The following is an 18701-nucleotide window of genomic DNA, read 5'->3' as shown; positions in this document are numbered from 1 at the left end:
AACAACTTTATTTTCTTGATTCATACGAAGAACGTTTATACGTAGATGAATTTAATACCAGTCGACTGTGAACATTCATTTCACGGAACGCGTGATTGCGATGTACTTGTTCGCCGTGAAATCGAGTTGAAAATTTTACGGAAAATCGGTTGTTGATTGAGTACAGTGAGAAAGAGAGGCAGAGAGTGAGAGAGAGAGAGGCAAAGAGAGAGAGAGAGAGAAAGAGAGAAAAAGTGGGGACTTCTATTCTTGAAATACCGGATTCGGTAAACCCGCGCGCGTTACACGAACTGAATCATAATTTCTTTTTTCCCCTCGCTCGACTCTGTTATCGATTACGTCATAGTTTACAAGATAGCGTGCACAACGGTAGATCATGTCGTGCAGTTGTAACAGCGGACGGGCCAAATCAAATTTAATTAATACACACGGTTCATGTATTACAGTTGCAAATAAAACACGATACGACCGTTTAATGAATTCCTCCGTTTAATGGCCAGGCTAACAATTTAATTAAATATTTTGCTAATTACTTCAATTTACGGTTCAATCGCGTATTTTGTATAACTTAGCATTATGCGAATCGAATGATAATTAAATTCAATATGAATAACCTTTGGACCGAGGAAAATATATGAAGGAGAACAATACGATAGATAATTCACATTTTCTGTGTTTTACGGTAACTGAAAAAAGTATTGACACGTGTATATCTTTATTTTCGAACGAAACATCTTTTTACAGGGGTTGTATACATTTCATTTTCGTAGTATCAGATGTTTACAGTCGTACGAAAGTACCGCTAGATAACGAACTTAATTAAACAGTATGAAAGCGTTATAAGAAATACATTGGTGTAATAATTTTCGTAGCCAACACACAGATAGCTTTTTTTTAAGATTCAGACTATGTTTCTATATTTAGTGTGGCAGCTAAACGCGTGTTTGTTTTTTCTCATTCTTTTGCAAATTTTCCAAAGACGAATTGATTCGGAATATGAGCAAGACGTACTTGTTACTATGTTTTCCTGCTGCGATCTTCGCGCGAAAGAATTAGCGCGACGAATAAAAAAACCGACAGACGCGCGTAAAAAAAAGAAAGAAATAGGAAAGAAAAAAGATTTATCTAGTACGGTAAGAAATGAATCAACGTAAACAAATCGATTCTGCCAGTCTGTACGATTTTATGAGTTATATCTGTACGAAGCATTGCCAGCGCACTGTACTGATGTATTATGTAAGTCACGCTTCTGAATAAGAGCCTTTACAAACACTGCATTGATTTTTGTGCGTACACGTGCAATCTCCGACTTCGAACATACAAAGTGATATTAGATATCCGCCATGTTGTACGCCTCGTGTATATCAATTTCCCGTTGATTTTCGCAAATAATTTATCTCCGACACGCGCCATGTATGAAAATAAATCAATCTGTATTTAAATGCAACGAATAATTATATTCGTGCATTTACGTCAGTTCTGTTATTCGTATCGAAAACTTTGACGATATTCTACGGCCACGGGTTTTCCAATATAATGTTACGTTTTAATAAAAGAAAACGATTTTTCCTTTTCTCTTTGCACGATGATGCTCCACGTTGTGGAAACAGATACACGGGCCGGCAAAAGTATTCGAACGCATTACCATAGAAAATTTTTATATATAATACACGTACACGTAAGAGATTTCTACAAATATTGAAATACTTTCGCGAGCTAGTGTATTTCCATTATAATGAAATTTTGTAAAAAAATATTTTTCAAGAATATAGTAGAGGTTTTATGTCACGGCTACAACGCTACTTAAATGAAATTTCCTTCCTCCGTTCTTATTCTCTTTTCGCTGCGCGGTAAACGTTAATTCCATATATTTCTATCTTGAATGTTTCTCTGCAAAGTAATATTTGCATTCAAAATGTAATGGGATTGTTAAAAATGTAATACGTGTACAGCAACTGTGTTTTCCATTCTTCCCTGTTAAATTAAAGAAGATTTCAAAGCAGACCATTCGGAGCATTAAAGAAGATTTTGTTCTCCTCGGCTCTGTTTTCTATTTGTAATACAAGCTACGGCAGTTTCTTAAATCGATCAGACCCTCGAACGAACAGCTCTTCGCTCTTCATTTCTCTACAGAATTATATCGTTCCCGGGATTCGCGAAATTTTTCTCAAAGTTCCCGATTCAGCTTCCGTCGCTTTCAAGGCATTCCTCTTGAAATTCGATAACAATTCCAACGGGAGGTGCTCAAACTACATCGGCAACAATTTTGAGCGTCGGACCGAGCGATTTATTCTCAAAATGTTTGACTAAAAGCGGCGCTGCGGTGTCTGCCAATCGATTCGTCGTCGTAAACTCCACTATTCTAAAGCTTCTAATTAAACTTAAAGCCCTTCAAGAAGCTATTTTGGTATTCTTTTTCCCAATCGCGGACGCATCACGCGAGCAGAGCAAAAAGAATCGATATTTCCGAGTGTTGCGATTATGCTGCGACTTCTTGAACAGTCGCATCCCTGATACGTTTGTCAAGACCTCGGGCAAAAAAATTGAACGATGTAACGCGAAGAATAAAAGGTGCGAGAAGTGACAACATTCGAATATGCAGCGATAAAAAAAAAACGATTCGTACGATTTAGGATCAGCGTCTAATGGAAGAAAACGATGCAGACGGGTTAATCGCGTTGTATGTGCAGGGCTTAAGGGTACGTTCACCCGATCGCGGATTCCCCATCGTCCTCAACACTGGCCTAACAACAACCGCGTGCACGCGAATTCCACGAGTTTTATTTAGAACATTGAATTATTCTAACGTGGAGACTGCATGCGTGCGCGTGAAGACGTCTATAAGAAGAGCAGAGAAAGACGGATAGAAGAATAGAGAGGAGACGAGGAAACTCGTTCGCAATTTTCTAATAAATTATGCAGGCCAGCGTGGACTCCCCGCGAGTATCAAATGAAGTGTGTGCATCACGTCAGGTTCGTGTAACTCCATGGATTCGATAGAACAGAACGAAGCTGAGGGTACGATAAATTATAATAACGAATGGAAGGAACGTGATAATCGCATGTGAGAAATCTATTTGATCCGTGGAAGAAACTGAGGAAATTCTAGGAAACCTAATTTTTACCAAGTAATGGATAGAAAGTTGTTTCGATAATTAAATAACGATAAGTAGAGCGGCAAGTATGTATGTACATATGTGCTTTATACAGGCTATCGCTCGTTGATAATCTCTCGATTCATAAACAATAGCCTCGTGAAATGAAATGGACTCGTTCTCGTTTCTCAGTCTATCAATTAGATCGACGATAATAGCAAGAGATCACGATGTCGTGGTTATTTGTTCGAGAATTTCAAAAATTCATATTTTTTAATCGAAATGTCGATCGATAGGTTTATTGGAAAATACGAATGATCCTCTACAGTGACTAAACAATTTACGATTTCTCGTTGGTTACGATTAAGTCAATCTGGGTCAATTTATACGTTTCTATCTTCCATTTAAAAAGAATGATATCTCCCAAAGTATGCAATTTCCCGGGCGATCGTTCGAACAATCAACTTCGAAGTTTCTCGACAGAGAGACTCGTATTCGCTCGAATTTCGTCGTAGGCTGCTTGAGACTGATTAATCTTTTTTCTAGGCGTTCTCGAAATTATAAAATCGAATTGCCCGAAAGACACTTGGAGCGACACGGAAATAGGACGTCAAGGTTCTCTCTCGCTGAGTACACACGCGTAAAACAGAAACGAGGGGAACGATAAAACGAGAAAAAAAAAAGGAAAAGTTGAAAAGAAGGAGAGAAAAAAAAAGAAGAAGAAGGAAATATTAAGCCACGAAGAAACGAGTGCAAATAAATTTCATCGCTCCCGGAACAAACTTTTTCTCGCGGGGAGGAAATAAACGAGCGTAAAGTATTTTCCGACGGAGTGCAATGAAATATTCGCAGCGTCTATGTTCGATCGCGATGGAATGCATGCAAAACAACACTTTGTTCGCTCTTGTTATTCTCTTTGCCGTCTGTATTTATGCTGCTCAACAATACCACGACGACTTGTATATATTTTTCTCCCTTCGTTTTGTAACCTCCACTATTTCTCTCTTCATTCGCTCAAAAATTCATCCCTCGATCAGCAAGGGTTTCGATTCGTAAATATTGTGCATCAATCGGTGCGACTCGATATCGACGCAACAATGAAATCGAAAATAAAACGGGAGGGCGACATTTTGCGAATTAAATGCCCGCGCCAGACCGCTATTTCTCTTTTCTTTCCCCTACGAGCCAACAGAGAAAATTTTTCAACTCCGGTCGAGTTATTTCAGAAATTATTCCTCGCTCTAGTTTATCTCCATATTAATATCATCATTTTCGCCTGTGTACGGATATCATATCCGAACAAGGGCTTGTTACAACAAAAACTAATAACGCGAAAGCTACATTTATTAATTAGGCTTCGGGGGAACTGGTTTTTGAACTCGTGGCCTCCGTTCCGTACACGGTCGCAGTTTCATCGGCGAAATAATATTTACATTTATTTTCCTCATTATATCACGCATTCCAACATCGAATGCAGTAATTAAATTAAAGAGACGAAGTAGAATAAAATTTCGCGAAAATAGAAATTCAACAACGCTACTAAAAATTAATGCGCGTATTTATCTAGAATTACACTGGAAAAACTTCATGAAAAGTTCTACAGCCGGACGAAGGAAGGGGAAAAAAGAAGAAAAATAAAAGCAACCTTTGAAACGGAGGTAGAAAAGTTCATATCCTCTTAAATTACTTCGCATAAAAAAAAAAGAAGGCGAAAAAAGGTGGTAAAAGAAAAGAAAATGGTAAAAGAATTTTTTCGTAAAAACAGAGAGGATCTTCGAAGTTCTCATGGAAATTCTCTGAGAGTCCAAACGTTTCCCGTGGATAACGAAATCTTCAACGTATCGAACGAACGAGGAAAAAAGAAACGGTGGAAAAGAAAAGCGTCGGATTGCAAACACAAAACGAAGAAAACTTTTTAATACATTTGTCAAAATAATCAGCCTCTTAAGATATCAAGTTATCGGCGTTGTTTATTCCTTCCGAATCAGCATACTTTTTATTCGGCCGGCAGAGCTTGTAACGACGTCGCACGAATAAGAATTTCTTCATTAAGCCGAATTTACAATGGCGTTAGCGAAGAGCGTGGAAATTGAGGCGAAATCAACGAGAAACGTGAAAACACGAGTCCGCAGGAAAGAAGAGAGAGCCATCTTTCGGATATATTTATCCTGCATTTTGCGCCCTTTCTCGCCATCCTATTTTCAATCTTATTTTCAACGACGTTTAGAGACGCGAACAAGTCAAGAAATTACCCGTAATTGCCGTTTTCGTTTAGAAGTTGCCGTAAGAAAATAAAATGAAATCAAAGCTGGATGGATGAAATGAAATCTGCAGCGAGAAGGCGAGAAGGAGATGAAAGGGCGCGAAATCTCGCCAAATCTCTTCGGTAACGCGTTTTCTGGTCGTTTATAGTGACACATCGTTTTCTACACAGTCCATTCCTCGCTGTCTCTTCGCGCTCTTTGATTCTTTTCAAGGGTCATCACGGGGACTTTGAAGAATCAGAAAGAGAGAAAACAGCCGGAACAAAGTCGAAAAGCGGAAAGTATCTGCTTTCATCTTTCATTTTTTTCCCTTTTTCGCTTTTCTTTGAAAAATAATCGTCAACATTTTTTCTAATTAGTTGTGACTGTAGTTATACATGGATTCGCCATGGTACTCCAACACTTGTACAAACATACGCGCAACGCAGTGCTGATAAAATTTCAAAATGTTTTCTACAAAACATGTAATATATGTACACAAAAGTTTTCTACCGTAAGCGTACACGTTTCGCATACTTTCTGTGAGTCATTGTACGTAGAACTATTACAATCGACTAATCCCAGTACGAAGCCGGAAAGTGTGAAAATATTATGCCAACGATTTATCGCGAACCGACTGTGTCGCGTATAATTGACATGATCGATGAACACGAGCGAATTAAAAGGTTCGATTTATCTTGACTATCGAACAGCGATGTTTATCCATCAACAGCTGCAGGGCGTTTCTGCTTCTAATTTACTAAGATAGGGTCATGAGCTGGCTACTCGCTTCTTGATCAATTCTCTCAATTGTCTTTACAACAGTTTCGAAATCAAAATCCAAGCTTCGTGAATTCTTATTTCCGTTATCTTGCCGTCAAATCGAGAATTAAATGAAATTCTATACGTATCCAGTTACTAGAACACGGATTTGTATTAATTTACGTGAAATTTACATTTATTCAGAAATCTACACAACGGAAAATTGAAGACCACGGAGAAAAAACATAATGTGCAGTTTAAAGATTCAATAGTCAGTGTCGTATTACCAAAGCTATCCTTTAATCGTTATTTTCGATTGTTCGAAATAAAGAGATTGAAAAAGATAGGCTTTTGTCATGTTCATGTTCGATAATATGTTAAAATATGAACAATATCAGAAGCATAACTACTCGTTATAACATTCAGTGGTAGAAATCTCTGTTTCACTGGTTTAATCGCGTTCGTGAAAATCCGCGGTCTAACAGTCGTAACGGTTCTCTAATTCCATAGAATCTATTTTTAAATCTTGCAAGTTTTTCGATTACGTGGAAACAATTACGTCAAGTTCGTCAATGGTTTGAGAGCAATCGGTCTCTAAGTTGGAGAGTCGCAATCGAAGCGAGAATTAAAGCGAAAGATTTATCGATCTTTGAAACACTCAATTGAAATTGAAAGACAACGGACTAACGTAATAAAACAAAGCTCGAAAAATCATGCACATACGTCGTAAAAAGTAATCTAAATATTTATGATATTTTTCCAACCTTTGAATGTAATTGAACGACATTTTTTTATTTACGTGAATTCACCTACGTTGTCATGGAATGTGCATCAAACACCATCGAGAACGAATTAACGTTGATCTGCACGAGGCGTGTGCGTGTGTTGCGTTTCATAAAACTAACATTTAAACCAGAGAATGCATTATTCATTACGTCATTTCTGCGGACAGTATTAGAACGTAACCTTGTCGAGCTCGCAGAGATACTTATTTCTACATATTTGCAGCGTAACGGCATAATGCTTTAAAAAAAGTCTACATAATACAGAAATGTTTCCATCGTTTTCCAACATTTCGTTCAATTCGATAACTCCATCTTTTATCCTATTCGCATTTTTTTTTCTACTTCAAATTTTCAACCTTTCGGGATAACCAATAAATAAACTACAAATCAAAACTGTTTTCCTTCCTTTCTTTTTTTTTCTTGTTTTTTTTTCAAGGAAAGGAAATTTTCAATTTTTCGTGGTAGTTTCTTCTCTGACGAAATTTTTTTACAAACACAAAATACAATTTTTTCTGGCCGCAGAAATTTTTTACTTTTTGAAAAAAAAAAAAGAAAAAAGAAAAGAGAGGAGAATAGAGAATCATAACTGCTTTTACTCAGGCTTTGCCTCTCTATTGTAGCTTTAACAATTGTTAAATTACTAGCGATAGGCCACGGTCAAAGATTGTCCCTCTACTAAATTTTTTAAACACAAGAGCAAATTGATTTTAGTCCAATTGGTATTAGCTGGAACGAAAATGATAATTGAAGTAAAAGAATGTCATTTTACTGGGAGCGTAGTGTTTGCAGCTATCCGGTTTCAAAAGTCATTTAAAATAATATTTCCAAGGCTGCATCCAATTTGTTGTTCTTACTCGATGCCGTGTGCAATAATACGGTCGTGATTGTGAGCACGGTGATGCGATTTAACAGTGGCTCTCGCGTGCACAGACGTTTATCGATTTAAAATAATAACGAACGCTATGTGTTTTTCCATTTACCAAAGTACCCATTATGTCCCCGCCATTATCGTGCATACACGTATATAAACGGTACTTTTAGATCTAAAAACAATTTCTATAATATTTCCAACAAACAGGATCAACATGGTTATTCGTAAAAATTCAAAAGTTGAGATTACAAATGAAAAGTTCCGAGAGTGGATTTCTAGAACGCTACTGACGTCTGTTTCAAGATTTCGAGCGAGAAAGAAACGAGGAAACGCGTGGAAACGCAAAGAAATAAAAAAAAAAAAGAAATAAAAAAGGATGATAAAAAACGATATTCCAGCATTATAATTAAGCTTGAGCCTTTCAGAAGAATCTAAGTAATATTTATCGTAAAATCAACGATAACGATTGAAATAAAAATTAAAAGTTGGAAAAGTAGGATAATAAAAGTAGAATATAAAGTACGTTCATTAAGAAGTAATACATACTGATAAGACAAACTAGACGTTTCGATAAGTAAGATTACGACGGAGAAAATGTATTATTGAAAAAGCAATTTTCCGTCCAAGTAGGTTATTTAAATAATTCATAACGCTCGTTTATAGAACCATGTTCGAGGAATTATATTATTATTTTTTTTTTTTTTTTTATCGCGAATTCCTCGTTGCAAGTTTGATACGATGGAATTATTTATATTCCATGGAAAGAAGTTGCGTCGAGTCACACAACATTCCGTACTCGGTGCATATTTAATTAGCTCGACAATTCGACTAACTAAATGCTGTTTTGACTGTTCGTGACTCTGCCAATTAGTAAATGCGAATGGAACTTTGTTGTTAGAGTAAAAGCGAATAACGTTACTTACTTCTCTTCTACCCGTATTTCGGTACACGCCATATATCGTTTTAATCGTAAATCGATAAAACCATTTTTCTAAGATATCGCGACGAGCTCGATATAAACCACTTCACTCGAGAAATATTTTAACGTTCCTTTTCGTCGGTTCGCCAATTAAAAGTCGAATTGGCGAGAAAAGATTTACGATCGAGAAATATGTATTCGATTTTACCGCGTGTACATCGATTTATCCATGTTCTGTTTTATCTTACATTATTTTAAACAACTATATATTTCTCTGTATTTACCGGGCAGATTTAATTCGGGAAATTCATCCTTTGAAAATTGCTAAATAAAAATGACGAAATAAAAATGACTGAAGATGAATTTGAGAAAAATGTCAAATTGAATTTCTGCATGCCACGAGAGAAACAAAATCCATTTCTAGACTGTAGTATACGATGCTTTCAAGCTAACCAGCCTGTAAACAGTGAAAATGACGAGAGAAGGGCTGCGCTTAATTGACAATGTCTCGATAGTAGAACAGGCCAACCCCAAAATCCACCCTAACCATCCAACGAGGGATTTTGCTTGTGTTCTGTAGACCCTTCCGCAGCATTTTTACATCTGCCACTCTGTACTTTACGCTTTTGCCTCTATTAACCTCTTCTATCCTTTAAATCTAACCTTTTTTTTGCATATCTCTGCTTTACTTCTGTTGAAATTTTGCAAACTGTGCCAGAGATTCAGCAGGATTTAACAGGGTACAATTCGTATAATTATTATTTGTTAATATTTAACGATAATAATGATATTTACTAGATTCGTTGCACTTCTGTTAGATAAATTACTCGATAAACGCCACTCAAGCATAATTTATACTTTCTGTTATAATAATGTTATGCAACGTTCGTGTTACATTTGCGCAATAAATTTCAACGTTAGACGTTTGGCTGTAATTCCCGTGTCATTTCTACTAAATATATTCGTTTAAATCGGTAATATATAGCTTTAACAAATTATTAGCAAAATAGTCAGATCGATCAGCGTATTCTTTAAAATTTTCGCTCTCGCAATCCATAAATTTGAATTTATGTCGTGATTTATCGCGGGAAATAATGGCAAAAGTCGTTAATGAAAACACAATGTGATATCCAGTACGTTCTAAATTAACGTTCTGGCGTTAGATATATTATATTACATTACTCGCACCTTTAGAACGTAGAAAAGAAACGAATTTAATGCTTAGAGAAGACGGGAAATGAATTATAAGTATGGAACTCCGTGGAATTTCAGAGAAGCTCAAACGAGGGAGGGGCAAAAAAATAATGAGAATGCAAATATGGTTTTGAATAAAATCCGGCAAGTATGAAAGCCGCAGGAGCAACATACAGATCTGCATCTACTGCCTCCCTCTTTCTTTTTTCTCTTCTTTCCTTTTCTAAAAAATTGCGTTAAGCGTTCCTTGTGTAAACGATGTAAGCGTAATACTTCTATAATAACAAAAAATTCCACACCGCGATACTTTCAAAGCCCAGGCTCGTAAATCTCTCTTCCACTATCCATCTCTCGCAGCAACTATTTATTTTTCTTTTTTTTTTTTCCTAATATCCCACCATATTCAGTTGCCAATCACGTTCTCATTTTGGACTTTTTCAACGAGCGTATCTTACAACGTTGCAATTTTATCGTACATCTCGAGTCTTCCTGATTTTATCGCGTATTTTTCCAACGATAAAAACGATTTCATTCCAACGTTTTCCCCTTCTACGTCCTTCCTTTCTTTCTTTCTTTTTTTTTTTTTTTCATTATGACAAGCGTCGAGAATTACTTGATTAGGAGGCTATGAATTTTAATAGATTTATGCAAATGCGACGCGTGAATCCAAAGTATGCGTGTATACGAACGCACTGTTCGTTCAAGAAAATTATCGAGTCTCAATTAAATTATCGAGTACACATTGCGTTTTCCCGGCGAACAAAATTCGATAACACCGATTACTCGTTTTTCGCGTTCCTCTATTAGCAGGGGGAAATAAATCTATATTTCGTTTCACGAGCGTGCCTCGGAATTCCATAAATTTTTCAACTCCGCCAATTCGTTTCATATTTTTTTCTCTCTCTTTCTCTCCTTCGTTTTTTTTTTTTTTATTGTTATCCCACTTCGACCCAATTGATTCTCTTCGCTTCTCGTGCGCATTGTCGTTTCGCATTAATAAATATAAACTCGCAATTATTAATCACTTTACGCCGAGTTACATATACGCGTCGATTCACGTTATAATCGATCAATGCAGCTTCTGAATATTTATTGACCCGCGGTGGAATGACATAATGCAATTTAGTATTGGAAACAAGCGAAAGTTTATTGACGATGAAGTTGAGGCATATTCCTCTTCTCTATCGTTTCTTCCTTTTCTTTTTTCTTTTTACTTTTGTTTCTGCATACAAAACGCCTGGCGGATACGATATTTCGTAATTAATATCGCCAGATGGGAAGCTACGGCCGACAAGAAGAACTCGAGGAATCAAAAGCGAACTCACAAAAGGAAACGGTCGTTAAAGAAGGGGCCATTAGCATGTCGTTAGCATAATACAAGGTGAATTTGATTCCGAGTACACGAATGTGCCCTGAACACTACCGTGGCAGCGATAATCGCGTTATTATAAGACAGATTAATTTTAGTTAAACTATAGCTTTGGGCCGGTAGAAATGGCCTGCAATCCCATACGATACACGAACCCAACGCAAAAACGAATACACCGTTTGTACACCATATTAAATTAATTTTGTCAAAAGGAAAGAGAAAAGAAAGAAGAAAAGAGACGATCGAAAGGAAAAAAGACAGAAATTTTTGCGGTACCATAGAATTTAATGAGAGGTTAATGGTTAGTCGTCACGCGAAAAAAAACGCGATTTACCCAAAGCGTGCTCCGAGTGATTTTTGCCGATGAAATGTTCGAGCAACGTGGAAAAAACAGAACGTAAACCGGTTTACGACGTCGAAAGAGCATTTCCTCGTTGTGGAACGACGCGTTCGAGTGTTTGCCAGCGATTACCAGCTAAATTACAATTATTCGCTTTGCAACTTTTCGACCGGGATAAACTTTAGATAAGAGGATGTTACTTGTACGTTATTTATTCGGTGGAAACCGATTTCAAGTGTTTTTTTTTTCCTTTTTATATAATGCGTGTGAAAAATAATGTTCATCAAAGGAAGATAAACAGAAAAAACAAGAACCCATTGGTAATTACAGAGTTGACGTTTAAACGTATCGTAGAACACGTCTGTGTGAAGTATTATGTAAAGTAAAAAAAAAAAAAAGGATCAGAAATACATGTGCACATTCTGATTTCGTAAGAATCACGTTTCGAGTTGAGGTTTTTTGTTGCGCATTCAGCGCAGGAATATAGAATTGTTTCGAGCAACGTGGTCGACCAATGAATTAGATCAAGGTTGCATCGCATCGCTAAAATTAGCCGGCAGAGAATTCAGAAAAATTCTGGCATTACGACACTCCTAATCGTTCGACGATCTTTTAAATCATTCCGATCGGAACGCGATCGTTGTTGTTCTACCACTATATATCGCGGCGTAACCATGATTACTATGTCTTCGAAGAGAGGCCAATTAAATTGCATTGTTCGCTGGTCGAAAAGATTTATGACTCATATAGAACGTCATGTGAACAAGTTATAGATGACTTCTGGTTTCAACGATTTCAACAGTTTCTATGAAATCATTTAATTTTGGAAGACACATACTTTTTATCTTAATTCGTATTCTACGTATATTTCACACGAATTGAAAAACGCCACCGGAGAATGAAATATCTGGAAATTAATCGACCTAAAATAAAATTACATCGACCTATTGTGATGTGAAAACGCGTGAAATCGGTCTCACGTATTTTATGATTATTATTAGACTCGTGGATGTAAAATGTCCTTCTCCTTTACTGTTTCTTTGTACGAAAAATTTCAACGCTGTATTATATTTCGCTCTGCTTCTTAAACGTCGTTTCAGCCTGATTATATGTATGTTCAATTAATGCTGTACTTTATATTTTAAAGTTAAAAGGAAAAAGATTGCTTATTATCTTATCTGGGGCAATTAACTCGAATAAAAGATTACACTCGAGTAATTCGCTCGGTTCTATCGCGAAACGAGATTATCTTTTCTACGTATTTTTGCCGTGAGATTTACTATTTTACCATTTTACTTTGAATTATACTTACGTATCTTACTATCTGTATCTTATACATCTCTCCGTTACTTTCGCAATAAAGTCACAATGTAGCAATCCCAGCTGATTTATCGGTTTAAATATTACTTTCTATTTTCCAGCGCATAACTATTTACGTGCTGCTATCGCCCGTGAACCAAGATTGCTTCTCTAATTCATTATTTTCACAACGAGAGCGACTGAATAGGCAATTCGACTGATTCATTGCTCGAAAACGTTACTTTCTACCTTCCGTAGTTAAAACAACGTACGATCGAATAAAATAGAAACAAACGAATATTACCGGAGAAAAATATACTAAGTACGATCCCATTGATTTCCCGGCCTTATCTTATTCGCTGGTTAAAACAATAGAATTTCGTCTAACGTATTAGTTAAAGAGAAACAATCTGTTCGATCGAACCATATATAAGGTTTCGTGAAAATCAATAAAAAGACAGTTCTCCTAACGCTTAATTGGCTAACAATAATTATTCATATGCAATTGAAACACAAAACAAAAATATCTGATTTATCACGAATTTCTTCTATGGTCTCCGATACTCCCAATCTACTGCGAAATCAAAGTATTCGTGTCGAGTGATAGTTTCATTTGGAGACTCGACAAAGAGAAACAAGTAGATGGATAAAAAGGCGAAAATCACTCACCTCTCCGTGCGTGTCCCTTCGGCCATCCGGGGTGTTCTCCGGTAAAAAGTACAGCCGTAAAGATGCCAGAGGTTGATTCGGTCCCCTGCTGTCCATCCACAGCAATTGAAGTTCCCCGATGCTGACGAGATCTGCATCGCTCCACAATTTCGTGAGGAAGAAGCTTCCAAGACGAAGTACACGACCGTTTCCTATTCGAACTGCTTTATAGAACGTGTACGGACCGTGGCTGAAGCAAGCACCGCCCAACAACTGCAACAGAAATCAATTTTATATTAGAAAACGAAGCGTGTGCGTAGCGAGAAAATTGTACGCAATTTACATAGGCTTCGTTCGTTTCGACAAACCTTATTTGCTTATTAAGAACTGCTGCTGGTACCTAGCACGGTACGCGAACGACTGAGAGATTTCCTTTCGGACGCGTAATTTCGGCAACCTTCGTTTCGAACGTTGACGAGCCTTTGTGTTTATAAACTGATCGCGTTTAGATATGTGTTCGATGTGTTTGAAATTTACAAACGGGCAATCTACCTACAAGATTTGTGTTTTAAATGAGAAGTTTCGATACTTGAATTATAGAAAATTCTATAATAAGTAGAGTATAGGTATTTATGCGTTTATTTACGTATTTTGTTAGAAATTTGCGTGGTAGAGAAATACGCGTAATAGGAAAAAATGTATAAAATGTATAAAAATATATTTAACGAGTAAAGTTATCTTTAAATTGAACTTAATTAAATTGATTACTCGAGTAAAATTAATTAGCGCTTTTTAATTTTCTGTGAAATCGTGCAGCATGCAAAAATAAGGTTGGTAGTAAGCGAAACATCGGAGTAGTTTTAAGGCTGGTGTCGAGTATGCTTATTTGTAAGCCGTCAGTTCAGTTTTATGGATGTTCGTCAAGTGAAACAAGTCGTTAGATGACTCATATCCCACGCCAGAGGCCCTCATTTGTAACAATGTGCTCCTTCAAAAAGCACATGCTTTAAAAAAAAAAAACATCTCTCTTTCCTGGTAAACGAATATCAGCAACTTATCGTTCCAAGAAAACGAAAATTATTTTCACTTCTTTAACGATCGATAGGATTTCTAGTCGATCGATATGAACGTCTTTCCTTTCAATAAATTCAAGACGCTTCAATTACGATCCACAATTATACAATTTTACTATAATCGGTTGACGTTCATTAATAAACCGTGAGCTCATTTACGAGACTGAATAGAAAACGATACAGCGTGTTTAAACTCGGATAACGTGGAAACTAATGAAGGTAAAGTAATAAATTTTCCGAGGAAGATTCAAAATGGCTTCTCGTACAGTCCGTGACGGGAATATCGGTTCTCTCCCTACACTTTGTTCGCTCGCTAAGAAAATAACATAGTTTCTAAAACAATCTTCCTAAAATATACCCGTTATAATCTTTTATACGTATATATTTTACGTTACTTTTGGAGGAATATAGATTATCAATACAACCGTTCGTCGTGTCAGTTATTTATACATGTGACATTTAAAAATGAGCTTCTAAAAAAAAAAAAGTCATACTCAGATAAGAACTGATTACTTTATCGAGCGAATCGCAAACACATGTCAACTAAAATATAACAAGTAATTTCAATGAGTATGTATACACTAACCTCCACGTTATCTCTTATCTAAAGTTTTAAAAATGATAATAATGTTAGATTATTCTATAAAGTTTTAATTCCTTTAGATAAAATTTTCCCGCATTTATTATCTGTTATTTTCTGAAACTACATGTATTCCATCATTTTGGAAATTTTTCAATATTTCTCAGTAATTGCTAGAATTTTCACGAAAAATATTCGGTCAATGCTCTTACGTACAATTAGATATTTTATCTTTTAAACCATTCTGATTATTATTATTATTATTATTTTGTCCTTTAATAAAATTTCGTAGCGATCGAAATGAGGAAAAATTTGTCCGTTTTAAGAATGACGTAATATTTATTTATTATTCTACTCTACTTTATCTAATCTTATTGACACGATGAAATAGATTCCCTTTCTAATTCACTGGAATTAATCATTTCTGTACTAATACTATCTACAATTTTTCTAATTCTAATTATAATCCTCAATACTTCAAACTCTCTTCATCTCAGTTTAACAATTATTATTATCATCATCATATTATCGTTATTATTACATACATATAAATAGAATGCATATAAATTAAATGAAATTAAATTAAATCGAATAATAAAATAATTGCGTTTATAATTACGAGTTTCGATGCTTGTTATTTAATTTTATCTTAATTTATAATGTTAAATAAACGAACGACCTAAGATATAATCCGAGGTTTTCATTTATCCTGTAAAAAATCACCGGTGTTATTAAAGGACGAAAAAAAAAGAGCGTTTATTATTTTACGGGGAGCAAAGAAAAAGACAAAGAAGAAATTCGATAAACGAAGAGTGCACGGTGCACGTAAGTACAGTCCTGCGCATAACTCTCGATGAGCTTCCTGTACGAACAGCAAAGCGAGCAACGACTCGCATTCATGTCTTTTATACCTTCTCCCTTCCACTCTCTCTCTCTCTCTCTTTCTCTCTCTTTTACTCTCTCACGAATGCGTTCACTTCTTTCCTTCTCCCCTTTTCTTTTTGCCAAGATTCAACCGTCAACGTGCGTGATTAACGAAGCACGCGAGGGCAGCGATGCGGTTCTGTGCAATTCCGAATGCACGAGTGCATCACGCGCATCAATTACGCGGAATCGGTGCCGAAGCCGAATTTTTCGCACCACCATACATATCTACCATTTCAAGGTGATTAACTAAAACTAACCGGTAATCACGTATGTTATCGGGTATATTACTTTCACTATTACAGTACTCGAACAACACTTACTATGGACAACTTTTACTTTAAAATTTAATTAGCATCGTAGTAACGAGACACGGTCGTATCGAGTTTCAAATTTTTGCTTAGCATAATCAGGATAGTCGTGTTTCGCCGCGGTGCTAATATAGTTTCGAAATGTTTCGTACAAATGTTTCCACAAGTATTTTCGTCAGACGTTATATTGGATAATCTTGATACGATCGTAGTCGATAAATAGATATTAAATAATAGTAACAACGTACGCTCCTCGTTCAATGATTCCGTTAACGTGTGAAAAAGCATATAACAGGGAAATGTAAAAGAATTCAGCGAAAAACGGGACGGGAAGTTCTTTCGCTAGGTTTTTGCCAGTTGAAATGATTTTCATATTATCGTGATATCGATCAAAGAGTTACGCACAGCATCCGCAATACAAATGCCGTTAATGCAAAAGGATGCTTTGGTACTTTGAAACCGCTTTATACACATATATGTACGTACGTATTGTGTAGATGTAGCTATTATAAAGTAAACACATCTAATCTTATCCGATATATTGCCATGTTGCGATTTAATTTTCTCAGAGACTTATTTTAGAGATGCACCTTAGACCCGGAACTTTTTAACCAAGTTTCGCACGCTTCGCTATATTCCCCTCGTCACACGTGAACGGAATACTAAAATTTCTGCACAATTTGATTAAACGATGCTAATAATTATATAACATAATTTAATTAAACGTAATTGAAGCGTGGCGTTACGAGCAAGGCAGCGTACTTAGCCAAATGAAATATCAAATTTAAGAAAACTACAGCCCCGCCCCGACTCGCTGCAAATATAGAGTCAGCCCTCTTGCTTTCCTCGATTTTTCAAAAAGACCATTCCCGTAAAAGCTTTCAGTTGCCTGACTGAAAGACGAATCGGAGGGGGGGTGGATTAAATTTTTTATCGTTTCACGTCCATGTCCATCATAAAGAAGTTAGCAGGAAAGTTTGATATATGAAGAAATGCTGGTAAAGGAGATGAATTATTATATAATTAGGCATGATTTTATATATAGAATATCGACTGAAATATAGAGTAAGGTAGAATCGTTTGTACCGTACCACATAGTAGTCGTATACTTATTCGACTTGGCAGTATGTATATGAATTAATAGTACATACTCGAGTCAAGCTAAGTAATCTGGCATGAATAATTTTCTACAAGCTGCTCATCAAAAGTTGAAAGAGGGATGAATTCGATATAACTGCTCCTCAACAGACGTTCAATTTTTATAACGAAGCAAAATATTCACCTTTTCTATGCAGCCGTTAGTTAATACGAACTGAAGCATCACCGCGTATCGAATTGCAAATGCGATGTCCCGAGCTTTCACGGCAATGAGAAAGATTGCCATCGTAATTCAGAATATCCAATAGCAACCAAGTGAAAAAGAAAAATGCGTTGCGCTGTCTTTCTTTGCTTAACTTCGGTCTCTATAGACGCGCGTCGACTTTGCAGCCGGAGTTTGTCCGTTGCTTCTTTTGCTTTACTTACACGCTCAATTTCAAATCGAACGGATTTCAGTGTAAAATCGACATAGCAGAATTGTCAATTTATATCTCTCTGCCATTTCTACGTTTCCCGATCCACCGTACATATGAAGGGCGCGTTTGTTCCCGTTATTATAAACTAGAATTTTTAAGAAAATATATGTAATTATTGTACATACTCGTCTAGATATAGAACAGAAGAAAATAATCGTCTCGTTATTTAATTCCGATTCAGGATATACGTATACGGTAATGTTAGAGGTTGTGTTGTGTAAAAACACACAATTACTTCGTTAACTCTGATACTTCAATAGCACAGCTATTTCCTACCGCGATTGCATCGGGCTTAATTGCCCGTTAAGTCAACCTAATAACAATCTATTCTTCTGATATATTCTATTCCATCGAATCAAACATGTTTTCTTGCTATTCTAAATATACGTATAGAATAACTGAATGATTTCATATAATATTGGTAACAATCGAATTATTAGGTTACGACGTACGAAATGTTCAATTGCGTTATATCATTGCTGTGTGTCGACGCAAACGGTTTCTTGTTTTCCAATCAACATTTTTATCTGCGCATTTTCGACGTGAACAATTTTTATCCTGCAAACATTTACGTACATAGACAGGCGGTTGTTAATATTCAGCGATTCATGAATCGTTAAAAACCATACATTTCGTATCATATTATAATCCAATAATCCAACATTTCAAATCGTATTACAAATTCAACAATCCAATTATCAATAACAATCGCTC

The 18701-nt window shown here is 36.1% G+C and overlaps 1 protein-coding gene across 2 annotated transcripts in view; it reads right to left on the bottom strand.

Moving 5' to 3' along the window:
- LOC117162576 (uncharacterized) overlaps window positions 1–18701 on the bottom strand; it is a 173102-nt gene that overhangs the window by 113784 nt on the left and 40617 nt on the right. For both annotated transcript variants that reach the window (XM_033344425.2, XM_076623806.1), the window contains exon 2: window positions 13547–13798. In XM_033344425.2, the coding sequence (XP_033200316.1) occupies window positions 13547–13798 (252 nt within the window). The remainder of the gene's footprint in view (window positions 1–13546; window positions 13799–18701) is intronic.

The sequence above is a fragment of the Bombus vancouverensis genome, chromosome 13 (genome assembly GCF_051014615.1).
Source record: "Bombus vancouverensis nearcticus chromosome 13, iyBomVanc1_principal, whole genome shotgun sequence".
NCBI classification, from domain to species: domain Eukaryota; kingdom Metazoa; phylum Arthropoda; class Insecta; order Hymenoptera; family Apidae; genus Bombus; species Bombus vancouverensis.
This window is presented reverse-complemented; position numbering and strand designations above follow the sequence as displayed.